Consider the following 13470-nt stretch of genomic DNA (forward strand, 5'->3'; position numbering starts at 1 on the left):
TGAATTGTGTAGATTAGGAGAGAGAGAGAGAGTTCTTGGGGGGGGGGACAGAATGCTACCTTTGCTTTTATGTAACCATTATGTTGCACATCTGGTTTTTTCTTACTATTGTTTAACTGATTTATACGCTATTCATTAAATCTCAGATCAACTTGCAGATAAAATGATTTCTATTTTATAATTGTATTTTAAAACCTTGTAAATGGATTAAGTAAAGGAATAACCCAAAAATTTGAAGTGGTGTGTGTGCCTGAGTTGAATTCTATCAGCTGACCTTTGTAATTTGTTTCTTTTGTTTGTTTCTGGAGAAGATTAAAACTAAAAAAGTCTAGAAAAAACAAATAAAGTTGTGATTGTTGTTAAAGACGTTTATGTTATTTTGGACCATATCCCCAGTGGATGGAATTTATATATACACCAAGAATTATTTATTCTTCAAACACGGGAAGTTGCCAAAATGATTACTATACAGCATCGGAGAGACAAATTTACTCTTGATTTGCAAATGTGGGTATCAGATATGTGTTCTTATTCTATAATCTTATTCTGTTGGGGAAAGAATAATATTTCCAAAGAATTTGGCCCAGCTTTAATGAACTGTTATTGTGAAGAAGTATATCCTTGGAAGAAGTTTACACACACAGTTTAAAAAGGTGACAAGCAAGAGTCAGAGGGAACTAAATTTAAGGCAACCATGGCAGCTTACACCTTGCTTCTCAACTTTATCCATCCATATATTTATTCTCTACATATTATGAGTTATTCATCCCCCCCACCCCACTTTCCCCCTTTGCTTTTGTCATCTTTTATTAACCCCTGCTCACTGGGCAAAGAGGCACCTTTTTAACATGGTGATTCTCTTTAACAGGGGGAGAGCAACTGGCCCTCTCCACCCCCAGCACAGCATCCCTCCAGTGACTGTTGGTGGTGTCTCTCTCATGTTTCTTTTTAGACTGTGAGCCCTTTGGGGACAGGGAGCCATCTTATTTCTTTATTTATTTCTCTATGTAAACTGCTTTGGAACCTTTTGTTGAAAAGTGGCATATAAATATTAGTAGTTGTTTTATTAGAGTCTTTTATGGTGTGGCCCTGCCTGGTTGGGAATAACACTTCATTGCCAGGATGGTGGCGGGATCCTGCCGCTGGAGGGTGAGAAAGATGATGGTGGGGGTGATGATGATGGGAAGAGGCGGCGGCGGCAGGGGAGGCCTTGCTTTGTGCAGCGCCAGCAATCCCGACCCCCGACGTCAAGACACCGTTTGCATTGCGAGGCGGCAGATCCGAAGGTCGGCAGATCTCTCTGTGTGTGTGTGTCTGTGTCTGTGTGTGACTTCACATGTGATGGGAGCGATGACAGGAACACCAACAAGAGGGATAAAGGGCTTTTCAGCCCCAGTCCCCAAAGCGGCTGGCCGGCAGAAATGGAGGGGTGAAAGGGCTGCCTGCCTGTGCCGCCAAGGGCTCGCTCGCGGCCTCAGAGAGGCGCCCCCGGCCACAGCCCCAGGAGGGCTGGAGAGGGCCGGGTGCTCTCCGCCTGCTACATGCAAGAGAACCGCCGGCGGCCTCTGGGGGGGGCCAAGCTCCTCTCCCTCCCTCCTCCCCCCTCCGGGGCGCGGGGGGGGGGGAATCAGGCCCCTCTCCACCGACTGGGCGGCGGCGGCCTCCTCCTCCTCCCCCCGCTCGCCCCGGGGCTGGCTGGCTGGCTTGGGGGCAGCCCCCCCGCCCCCACGAGCGGCCCCACCTGCGCAGATCTGCTCCCAGAGGCTGGGGGGCGGCGGCGGCAGCGGCGGGGGCAGCGGGGGTGCCGGGCCTGGCGGCGGCGCTTCCTCGGCGGCGGCGGCAGCAGCAGCCATGTGGCGGCAGAGGCGGCGGCGGCGCGGTTGCTAGGCGACGGCGGCCCCGCCTCCTCCCCGGCCTGGCCCTTCCGGGGGAGGCCCCCCCGCTCCTCCTGCTCCTCCCGCCTCGGGTGGCCGGCAGCGAAGGGCCCCGCAGCCGCAGCAGGTGAGGCCGCCAGGCCCGGGAGCCGGAGCGGGACGGGAGGCAGCCCTCCCCGGAGGCGCCGCGGGGGCTCCCCAGCGGGCGGGGGCCCCGGGGCTGGGCGGGCCCGGGCGGAAGGGCGCTCTGCACGTGCTCGGGGGCCGAGGGGCTGCGCGGCTGCCAGCTGGGGCCTCCTCCTCCTCCGCCTCCTCCTCCTCGCCCTCCTGCTGCTGCTGCTGCTGCAGAGCTGCGGGCCCCGCGGAGTCAGGGCCAAGGCTGCTGCGCCCCTCCTTCCCAGGGGCCACCACGGGGTGCGCCCTGCATGGCGGCGGGGCTCTCCAGGGCCCCCCTGCTCCCCCAACTCATTTCAGGACATGCCCTGAAGCGGTGCCCGTCGAGACTGCCAGGGCTGCCCAACTGCGGCCCTCTAGCTGTGGTGGGACTACAGAGCCCATGATCCTCAGCCGCCCTGGCCAGTAGTCAGGGGTGATGGGCCAAGTTGTAGGCCAGCAACAGCTGGAGGGCCCCAGTTGTGTGTTCAGACAGAGAAATGCTTCCCCGCCTGAGCTTCCCTGGGGGACAGCAGCCCACTTCCTCCTCCTCCTCCTCCTCGGGGGGGGGGTGGAAAACAAGGCTGTCCAGTGGCGGGCAGGTAGGTCGTGGGCAGCGGGGGGGTGGGGGGGCGCCCTGGGCTTGCTTCCCAATCCCGAGAGGGATCATCTCTGCAGCAGAGTATCAAGGCCGTGACTGTTTCCAGGGCCTTCCCTTTTTTCCTAATGTCAGCAGTGATGGGAATAATGTTTGTATCTTTCCATCTTTGCTCCCCCCCCCCCCCGAGGTACAATAATTTCAAAGGAGATATTTGAATGTGTTTGAAAATACCACTTGCCCCACAATCAGGCTCCTTGACTGATTCCACCCCACAACTCATGGTTTGGGTTGTTGGGAAAATTGCATGAGATGTTTATACCACTCATGAAATTGACACGGTGTCCCCGCTGCAAAAAAAAGGTAAACGATATATTATTTAAAAACATACTGAATCAGATGTCAATCGGTCCGGTTCCCTCTAACAGGGATTCCTAGATGTTGCTGACTACAACTCCCAGAATCCCCAGCTGCAAAGCCTTTTGGGAATCCCTGTGAGAGGGAACACTGGTGCTAATTAATTTAGGGAATCGGAATGCACTAACTAGGTATAGAGTTGACTGAATGTATGTAACCCTTGGTGAGACAGTCATTTATAACATCCTGCATATAGCAAGATAGTTCACTTCCCTGCTCTCTCACGCTCGCTCTCTTTTTTTAAATGAGTGTGTATTGTGAAAACAGTCCTTTCTCTACTTGGCACACTGTTTCAGATGTCTAGCTTACATGGTGTTTCATGTACACTGAAGTCAGTGGTGCCTCTCAGTGAATGGATGTCTGTACTTCTTTTCAAGTAATGATCTGTGTGGAATGCATTTTAACAGAATGCTTTCTCCAACTGTTAGGCTTCTTGCTTTTCAGAATGGCCATAAAGGATGCAAAGGCATACCATTCCAAGGCAGCCATACAGAAAAAGAAAAAAAGTAAAGCTGCTGCCACTGGTGATCAAATCATAGTTCTAATAGATGATGATGGAGAAAAAGAAATGAAGGTGAAGAACAAAGAACTTCTGGGAAAAGAAAATGGCTTGGATCAGATGGATACGAAGAAGAAGAAAAAAAAGAAAAAGAAGACTAAATCAAAGAACAGAGACCATCCCATTGTTATACAAAGCAGTTCAGATTCAGACTCTATAAAAGAAACAGAGAAAATATCTAAGAGATTCAAGAAAAAGAGAAGCCGAGGATCTCCGTGTGAACGAGAGGGCCACTGTGCAGTTCCTAGCCAAGGGGTGCCCAAAGAATGCCAAGAAGCCAGTTTCCCCATTAGTAAGAAATGCAAAAGGGATACTCCAGAGAGCCATGGAGACACTGCTGAATTTGTTCCAAAGAGGAAGAAAAAGAGAAAGCATAAGCCTACTTGTTCCTTGACCCATGAGGGTGACTCTGAAAAACACTTTCCCCAAAAAACAGATACCATCTCCCAGGAAATGATACCCTCTAGCAGAAGAAAGAAAGCTATGATAGTCCAGAGTACTGGAAGTGTCTGTGATATTGTCAAGAAAACCGAAGAACTGAATTGCAAGGAGAGAGCCTTTGGCTGTAAGCAGCATCCTGAGAATGTTGCCCAGATGTTAGACAAGGTGAGTAGAGCAATGAAGAAGCAGCTGTGGAAAAAGTTGAAGAAGCAGTTGAAGGAAAAGAAGCCTTCTTCCCTCTTGCCAGATAACCAGGAGGAAGGCGATCCTGGTGTTCCTCATGAAAGTGGTCGTAAAACCAAATCTGGGAAAAAATGTCTTGAGAACAATGTGGGCTTAATGCAAGACTCTGAAGGAGGCAGCAAAGTAGTTCAGAAGAGAAAAATCCAAACAAATGGTGCTCCTCCAGCTTTTATGGAGGACAATGGAGACCTTAGAGACTTAGCAGTGGAAAAAATGCAAAAGAAAGGGAAGAAATCCAAAGAGACGCAAGGCCATAGTGACGGCAGCAGATTCTCCGAGAAGATCAGTGAAGAGCATGTCAGAAAGAAGAAGAAGAATGGAAACTCCCAAGACTCCGGGGAAGAGCCCCTTTTAAAGAAAAGAAAGATTAAAACAGAAGCAAAGGTAAGCAAAGTCGAAAGCATTGTTTCTGGTTCCTTGGCCACTTCTCCCTGAGAGATTCTGAAACCTTGTCTAGAGTATACAAAATATGCACACATTGGCCCCCAATATGACATGCTTGGTTTTCTTTCTCCCATCAAAACAAATGGCTCTCATTGACTTCCGTGGCACAAATTATTGCCGAGATAGAAGCAGTCAAAAGGCCACTGAGACGTGGGGCGTAACCTGCAGGGAGCCTTTTACAGGGTCAGCATCTGTAGCCACTTGCGGCTGTCCCTTTCCGTGGTCTCTCCCAGCCTGGTCCCCTGAACTTCTCCTGGTGGGACCTCAGCTGGGGGTGTTGGGCATCCAAAGGCGGTGTGCTTCTGAGTGATCCCCTTACCCTGAGGCTTATTGCTGAAATAAGCCTTTCTGTCAGTGGAGGCCAGCAGGTATACAGGTGCGGGGAGAGGCCGCTGCTCAACAGGAGAGCTCTTGCTTGGCATGCAGAAGGTCCCAGGCCAGGATCCGCCCTGGCTGTATCTCCAGGCATGGCTGGGGAAGACTCCAGCCTGACGCCTTGGAGAGCTGCTGCTAGTCAGTGGAGACAATCCTGAGCTAGATGCATCAGTGGGGGGGGAGAGGATGAGGCCATAGCTCAGTGGAAGATAACATGCTTGCATGCAGAAGGTCCCAGGTCCACTGCCTGACACCATCTGCCGGGAGGCCTGGGAGAAGCTGCTGCCAGTCAGTGGATCCAGGGCTGCTCACATTTGGCCCTCCTGCAGATGCTGGCCTACAACTCCCATAATCTCAACTATTGGCCGCTGTGGTTGGGGATGATGGGAGTTGTAGTCCCAAAACAGCTGGGGGGCCAAGGTGGAGCGGCCCTGGCTGTGGACAGTAGTGAGCTAGATGGACCAGTGGTGGGACTCGGGATGAAGCCACTTCCTGTGACCCTCTTTTGGATGTTCGTAAGTTTCAGTAGCCAGGGTCTCTCCGTTGCCTGGTCGGCAGAGAAACAGAGTCTTATGCAGGCTTGAGCGAGGAGCTGTGTGTATCCATCCTTCATGTTGGTATTTCACAAGTCAGGCCCTGGGGATTGCCATCAATTTTTTTATTAGGTGCTTTCCTTTTGACCTTTGGAAGGACGGGGGAGGTTTATTGCAGGGATAAATTTTCTAATTAGTTTGGCTTTGTCTGTTGGCCATGATTTCGATTTCTTCAGCTGCTCACAAGTGTGTGCAGGAAAGATAAAAGCCTGAGTGAAGCCATCAGTTGCATTCTGGGTCTGAATGTTGCAGGTGGGAATGGAGCGATGAACCCTTGAAGCCGCTGCTAAGAGGAGAGGGTGGCAAAGTCGGTCTTTGTAACATTCGGCCTTTTGGCTGGGAAGAGACACTTTCTGTGCTCAATAATACATGTACCCTCTGCGAAATATTGATTGGCGGGTGAGGGGTGTGGAAGTATGCGCAGCTGGGGTCCTGTAGACACTGGCCCACCTGCATTTGGACCCTCTGTGGAAGTTCTGGTCTGGGTTTCTTCTGCCTGCAACTAGCAACGCAGTCGTGGGCAGTGCCACTGGATGGCACCCTCTTTTGCAGCGGGCTCCCCACTCCCGCAGCTATGTGGGCAGTGCCTCCTTCTGCCCACACCGCCTTGCGCAGAATGTGAGCCATGAGCCAGGAAAAGGTTCTGCTGCTAGCTGTGCACCAATTCCAAGCGGGGGGTGGGGGGGGCATCCTTCACCTGCCGTGTGCAGCCATCAGTTGCAGATCTCCAGCGTGGTGTGATATGTGCAGAGGTGAAAAACAGAGAGAGACGGAGAGGAGGCAGCTCCTCTATGGACACAGATCTGAGCACATGCAGCTTCCTCGTGCCGTCTAGCCCCTTCTTGCCTGCTCTGGCTGGCAACAGCTCTCTGGATCTCCCTCAGAGGGTCTTCCCATGGTTGGGGATGCCAGAGTTTGAACTGGGGACCTTTCCCATGCTAAGCACGCACTTTGTCCCTGAGCTGTTTGATTGTTTGAATTACTTACACCTGAGGATGGGTTAACAACCTACAAACATGGGGAGCTGCCGTCTACCAAGCCAGGCCCTTGAGCCACCTAGCTCAGGATTGTCTGCACGGACTGGCAGCGGCTCCCCTCCCCTGGCTGGGCAGGGTCGTGAGAACAGCCTGGCTGTGTTGACAGCACTTGGCCGGCTGCCGCCCCCTCTGTGCCCTCGAGATGTGTGGAGAGATGCAGACTGTGGAGTTGGGCTGGGCTGGGCTTGGTGGTTGGAAGCTGCCATCAGCGGTCTCTGGACGCCATCGGTGCTGCAGGGGTCATTTGGGAAAGGAGCCCCGAGTGCCGCTGCTGAGCCTCAGCCCAGAGGCCCGTTGCAGAGCAGAAGCCGCCACGGCAGGGGCTGCAAATCACCCTCTTGCCGCAGCATCCCTGGGTGATTTCACGCTTGGGTTGGTCTCCCAGCTGCCTCCATAGATCTCTTTCCCCCGTGAGCTCCTTCAGGCGAAGACGAAGCCTTCCAGTTCGCCATCCATTTTCCGGAATCCTAATGGCTTCAGAAGGGCTCCCATAACACACACACACACACACCCACACACACAGAGTTTAAGATGAAAAGCTCATTCTGAATATTGTTTAAATCTCCCTCACTGGTGATCTTGCCTCTGAATGCATTTGAAGTTTTATTTCTTGGAATTTGCCTTTCAGTATTACCCCTTCTCCATTTGTGTGACTCAGGCTATTAGGTGCCCTCATTTTTTAACTGTTCATAATTCAAAAATGCCAGATAATCTGTTTTTAAAACCCATGTTCCATCCAGGCATTGGCTACTTGTAACTTCTCCTCCCAAAGAGGTCTGTATTCAGGCATCACGTCTGCATTGGCTTCAACATGTTCTTTGATGCTAGAAATCAGGAGGGCAGGGGTCGTCATCCTAAATTCAGAGTCGTCTTCCTTTTGGGTAGATATAGCAGTGGTCTTTATAAAGCCCATTTTGCTTGCTGTCGGATGTGCTCATACTTGCTTAAGCACAGATAGGTTCTCCCAGTGATCATCTATAGTTGTACTTCTGTTTTACAGGAAGGGGAAGATGAAATCAAGGTGGTGGCAGTTAAGAAAGGAAACTGCGATGAAATAAATATAGACAAGGTACAATCTCCTATTTCTATGGCTCTGTGGGAATCTGGCTATTGCAACATCCATTGGGAGGGTCTGGATGAAGATCTGCGTTGGTGCTCTTCCCTGATTTTCAGGCGGGGGCCACTTTGGCAGAAAGGCCTTCCACGTGAGAGCCCTTCCCCCCCCTGCGGACTTCTGCACAGTCCTGTGCTTCCCTTCGTGTCGGAAGGCGCCTTTGAGAGAGACGGAGCCCTCGTTTTGGAGAACACTGGGAAGGGCTCCACTCCCCAGCCCGACTCTGTGCCTGCCTTCCAGGGTGCTGCAGGGGCTCCGTTTCCCTTCAACACCCCACCCTGGCGCTGGGCACCGCACTGCATGGTGGCAGGCGCTGGAGGACCGTGCAGCATCGTCCGCTTTGCAGAGGCCTCCTAAGCCATTAGCCAGGGAATGCCCCCCCCTTAAATGGGATGGGAGCTGCCGCTGCCCCCCAGGCCCTATGTGGAGCCCACGCACAGCAGGGAGGCGGGAGCTGGTGGCCTGCTTGCTCCATCCCCCGGGTGCCCTGGGCTCCCATTCCAAGCGCACGCCCGGTCCCTGAGCCACACGTCCTTGGGGATGGTTCTGGGTGGCCAGAATCCGTCCTGGGCGGCCCATGTCCAGATGGTGCAGAGGCCCCTGCCAAGTGAGGAGGAGGAGGAGGTTGTGCGGGAAATGGCTGAATCGGCCTTTGGTGGTTGGCATTTGCTTCGAGGTCCCGCTCCACGTTTTGCCTCCTGCTTGGCAGACCTTGCTGATAAGCTACTCTCATTTTGTCAGGCGTGGCTGTATGTTTTTAGGAATTACAGGCACCTATTTTAAAAAAAGAATCTTGATGTTTTAAGCACCCTGAAAAATGTGCCCAGGAGCTACTGAGAAGGGTGGTTGGTTTATATTTCTACCCGGCTCTTCCTGCAAGGAACCCAGCATGGTGTCCAAGGTTATGTTTATTCTCACAACAGCCCGGTGAGGTAGGTTTGGCTGAGAGAGAGGAGTGGCTGGTCCAGGTTCACCCAGTGTCTTTCAGGACTGAACAGGGATTTGAACTCGGGTCTCCCCAGTCCTAGTCCTCCTGACTAGCCAGCCATGATTTGTGCTTGCCGCCAGCCCCCTCTCTTCCCTCCCCCCCAATCCTTTCTGGCACAGAGGCAGAGGGCTCAGGAGAGAAGCGGGCCCTGGGAGATGGAGAGGCTAAGCAGCAGAGGGAGCGCCCTCCGACTGTCCAGAACGGACCCCTGCTCTTCCTTGCCTTCTCCAGGGAGGGAGGAGATCTGCATGGTGCTGGGTGGCTTGTTCACTAGGGGCCAGGGCTCCGTGCCACTGGCAAGTGGGTTTGCAGGTGCCTGCGCTTAGAAACCGTGCAGCACGCTCAGAGGTGTGTTTTATTTACCCAGTTGCTGCTTCCTGACTAATTGTGCCTTTTGTGAGGAAATCCCCCTTTTCTTTCTCTGCTCCAGCTGAGACGGCGGGCTCTCCAAGACGAGATTGACCAGGAGTCTGGCAAGACGCAGGCCGCCAAGCAAGAGGCAGAATCGGTAAGCACACATCCCGCAAGAGCCTCGCTGGGGAGGGGAGCACAGCTCTGCGCTGCAGCCGGCTTGGCATGCTGGTCACGTGCACCAACCTCTCTCTCTCTCTCTCCCGATTGGGACTGGAGGTCATGCTGTCGAACAAATGAGTCCAGTCTCTGGGGATGCTCAAAGCAGACCAGGGAACTCCCACCACCGTGAGCTGTAATTCTCGCCATTAGTCTGGAAGAGTCGCCCGTTCCCTTAGGGAAGGAGCTGTGATGTGTTTGCTGCAGAAGTGGTGCTCCTGTTTACTGGGGAGTATAAATAGCACTCGCCTGTGGACAGCGCTGTCACTGGGGCGCTAATTAGCACCACGTTTCCTTTCCGTTCTTGGCAAAGATGGCCAAGGCCGTCAAGATGGAGAGCAGGAGGGTGCTTCCTCTTTCCCTGGATTCATGGGGCACAGCCTTTGGGCCCACTGACTGCAGGGGGCAGTTAGACCTTTGAGGAATGTACGTGACTGCAGGACCTGCCAAATCGGCCTGACCCGCTTGGGGTCTCCTTTGTCTGCCAATGGATGGGCAGCGGGGTGGGAAGGAATCCTAGCTTGCTTGGAAGCCCCGGAGTTGTCTTTGGAAGGGTCTGGCCGGCCTCTTGGGCCTTGACTGGCCTGATCGCCAGACCAGAGATCTCCCCCGAGCTTGTTCTCGCCACCAGCCATTCCTGGGCAGGAGAGAGAGAGCGAGCAAGCCAGGGGGCAGAGGCTCGTCTGGAGCCGTGGGAAGCCGCCTGCCCAGCTCTGCCCAAGTGGGCAGCCCAGCCTTTTAGCCCCGGTCTGAAGTGCAGGAGGGCAGAAACGCCGGCTGTCCTGCCTCAGGATCCGGTGGTCTGAGCGATCGTGCTGCGTGTTTGTGCTCCCGGGAGCCGGCAGCGATGCTTCCCAAAGGGTTTGGAGGCAAGCGGGGCCAGGTGGATCGGGGCTGCTTCAGAGGCTGGGCTGCTCTGCTGCTCTCACAGAGCATGGTTGGTTGGTTGGTTCATCTAAAGTATTTATACCCCGACCCTCCAGTACACTACTGCTTGGGGCAGCTCACAACAATACAAGGGATACAATATACAATAAAATTGACCAAATTATGTAAACAAATTAAAAGTCAGGTTAAAAACCACAATTAGTATTAAATTTCAAATGAAAAGTTATTTTGAAAGCCCAAAACTGAGAATTTTAAAAACTAAAGAACCCACCAGATATAACCAAAGATGGAGCATTAAAAAGCCTCTTTTAAAAAGATGTGTTTAGTTGTTTTTTAAAAAACACTGAGGGAGGGAGCGTGGCAAAGCTCTTCAGGAAGGGTTTCGAAGCTGAGGGGCCACCACCAAAAGGGCCCTGTCTCTAGTCCCCACCAACTGGATCTCCATTAGTGGCAGGATCACGAGCAGGGCCTGAATGGAGGGCCCTGGCAGGTTCCTATGGACGAATGCGGCCCAACAGCTACCTCGGCCCCAAGCCATGTAGAGCTTTAAAGGTCAAGACCAGCACCTTGAATTTAGCCCAGAGGCAGTCCTGTCAGCAATGAAGCTGTCGCAGGATGGCTGTGATCCTCGTGAAGCGCCTTGCACCCACGAGCATCCTTGCAGCCGCACTCTGGACCAGCGGAAGCTTCTGAACCGTCTTCAAGGGCACCCCCACGTAGAGTGCACTGCAGTATTCCAGTCTGGATGTTACCAGTGCATGAGTGACGGAGGTCAGGCCTGACTTCTCCAAGTCGGATTGTGCATTGTAGGGGACCTGGGGGCCCCAGCTCTCGACTTCCGCTCTGGAGAGCGCCACTGTGGCGGTGGTTTGGGTGCCCAGGCTGAGAGCCCAGAGGAGGCTCCGGGAGCAGGAAGGTTGTCTCCAGCCTGCCCACCCCCACTTGGTTATGGGAACAGGCTCCCCATTTTTCAAGCAGGGGCCACTTGGGCAAAAAAACCCCAAACCCTGTCGGTGTGGGCTGACCTCTGCAAGTGCACCGTGCGAGGGAGAGACCCCCTCGCCCACCCCTGCCCCAGCATTGAGGTCAGCACAGTGGGGAAGGGCTCTTGCACGGGAGGCTTCTTGCCTTGACAACCAGCGAGGAGAGTGTGGCTGCAGCGTGGAGCCAGCCAGGGCCAGGGCCGGGCACTCTCGGGGTTTGTCACATTGCTGCCGGCCCCCAAGCGAGGCCTGTCCGTGCCTGGAATGTATCATGAGATCGTGGAGGGGATGTTTGCTTTGAATACTCATTTCCTGCCCCGAGGCTTTGGGGTAGGGTGGAATACAGAGAGACAGACGTGAAGAATGCATTGGGCGCAAGCATTTCAGTTCACGTTGGGGTCAGGAGCACCTTCCTTCTCCTCCCTCCCCTCTCTGGCAGAGAGAGTGGATTTTTCAAAAAGAAAAAAATCCTGTCCCCCATCAGTTTATTGTCTGTTGGTTGTGGCTTTTTTTAATGGCATCAGCTTCTTAACCCGTTGCTTTAACTCCACACGCATGACGCCTTCACACACATGCTTGTTCATCATGTATCGCAGAGGTTGCCAACTAGGGGGTCTCTGAACCCCGAGGTACTCCTAAGGCTTGCAAGCAGTGTTCTCTCTTGATTTTTTCCATCTCTGTGTCGAATGAGTTTTGTTCTGGGTGGTAGTATCAAGGCGGTGTGTGCACATGTGCATTCGGAGTGGGGCCTGAGTGGGATCCAAAACGGACTGCCTGGACATAAGAAAACATGTGAGCACACGTGCCTGGCCTAGAGGGAACGCTGCTTGCAAGGGATACGCAGAGTCTTTCCCCTGCCCCAGCTCCCTGTCTCGTGATGTTGTGGTGCCTCTTAGAGGGCGGAACTTGAACTTGGTGGGTGAGGAAACCACCCCTTGGGTGCGCTTGCATGAACGGTCTCTTCTACTGGGATGCCAAGCGTGAGCTATGCCTTCTGCATGCATGCAGGTGCTCTGCCACTGAGCTGTGATCCTCATCTGGGTAGGAGAGCTGGGCACGCTCCGGATTGGCAGTCATGTGAACTCGGAGGTCAGGGGAGGAGGAGGAGGGGAGAGCAGTTGGGTGGGCACCGGGGGCTAGGCGCCTCCTGGCCAGAGTCTCCCTGCAGCATTGGCCTGAGGGTGGGCAGAGGGGCCCTCCTCTCGCCTTGCTTTTGGAGCTCAGCACTCCTGCCCAGAGGAGGAGCCCAATAGGGTGCTGTGACCATGGGACGCCCAGAGGTGATGCTTGTGCTGTTTAGCTTGTCAGGCTCCTAGGATGCTGTGAACATCTCCTCCTCTTCACTCTTCAGGGCACCCATTTTGGCCAGTGGAGCACAGCAGCGTTTAGAAGTGCAGAGCAGAAAACAAAGTTCCTCCGACTGCTGGGAGGTTTCAAGAAGGGGTCTGCACCAGCCCAAGATGCACCAGCGCAGGCAGCCCAACTGAACATGGCGCTGTCCAGGGCCGGAGAGGAAAAACTGCAGCAGAACCTGCAAGCCGACTTTGAGAAGGCGATACATTTAAAGCAGCACAGAGGCATCGGCCTGGGATTTCCAGCTGCTACCCAGAAGCGGCTGCACATCGAGAAATACACATCTAAATCTATCAAATTTGAAGACTGAACTCTCAGGGAGGGATTCCTGGCACAGGCTTTCCTCTCTTTTGCAGGGGGAATAATGCTTGTAGAACGAGTTCAAACTTCAGGAGGCCTCGCCCTAAAATGCATTTGCTGCTAAGTAACTAAGATCTCTGCTCCTGTGGTGGTCATGGCCAAGGGGAGAAATATCCTCCAAGAATATGAGCTCGTTACCTTTGGGCAGCTGGGGATGGAGGACTCCCCCCCCCCAGAATTTTGAACAGTTCATAGTCTCGGAGGCAGGGTTGAATTCCTGGTCATGCAGCGTCTTCTCGGATGGATGCACGACCCTTTGATGCTTCTCCTCTTACATCTTTTTTTTAACACAAGCGATGGCATTTGAAAGTAGGCCTATGCATTGTCTAATTGGATGACTAAAATATGCAGGGTCCTCCCCACCCCCGAAAAAAAGTTGTCTGTGAATCTTTCAGAATAAAATGATTTTTAATGTATGTATATTGATCTGTGAGAGCATGATAGCAGTTGTCTGTACTCTGCCCATGTTCAGAGACCCGT

The 13470-nt window shown here is 53.3% G+C and overlaps 2 protein-coding genes across 2 annotated transcripts in view; one reads left to right on the forward strand and one right to left on the reverse strand.

Annotated features, from left to right (window-relative positions):
- The window catches only part of IQCK (IQ motif containing K), a 36853-nt gene extending 34941 nt beyond the window's left edge, over positions 1–1912 (reverse strand). The window contains exon 1 of the mRNA XM_053276840.1: positions 1742–1912. Coding sequence (XP_053132815.1) covers positions 1742–1853 — 112 coding nt within the window. The 5' untranslated portion in view covers positions 1854–1912. The remainder of the gene's footprint in view (positions 1–1741) is intronic.
- KNOP1 (lysine rich nucleolar protein 1) lies at positions 1876–13406 on the forward strand. Its single transcript, XM_053276837.1, has 5 exons — positions 1876–2001; positions 3487–4669; positions 7735–7803; positions 9267–9344; positions 12629–13406. Exons 2-5 carry the CDS (start codon positions 3488–3490, stop codon positions 12938–12940), a joined length of 1641 nt encoding a protein of 546 aa, XP_053132812.1. The 5' UTR covers positions 1876–2001; position 3487; the 3' UTR covers positions 12941–13406.
- Positions 13407–13470: the final 64 nt, after the last annotated feature.

The sequence above is a fragment of the Hemicordylus capensis genome, chromosome 13 (genome assembly GCF_027244095.1).
Source record: "Hemicordylus capensis ecotype Gifberg chromosome 13, rHemCap1.1.pri, whole genome shotgun sequence".
NCBI classification, from domain to species: domain Eukaryota; kingdom Metazoa; phylum Chordata; class Lepidosauria; order Squamata; family Cordylidae; genus Hemicordylus; species Hemicordylus capensis.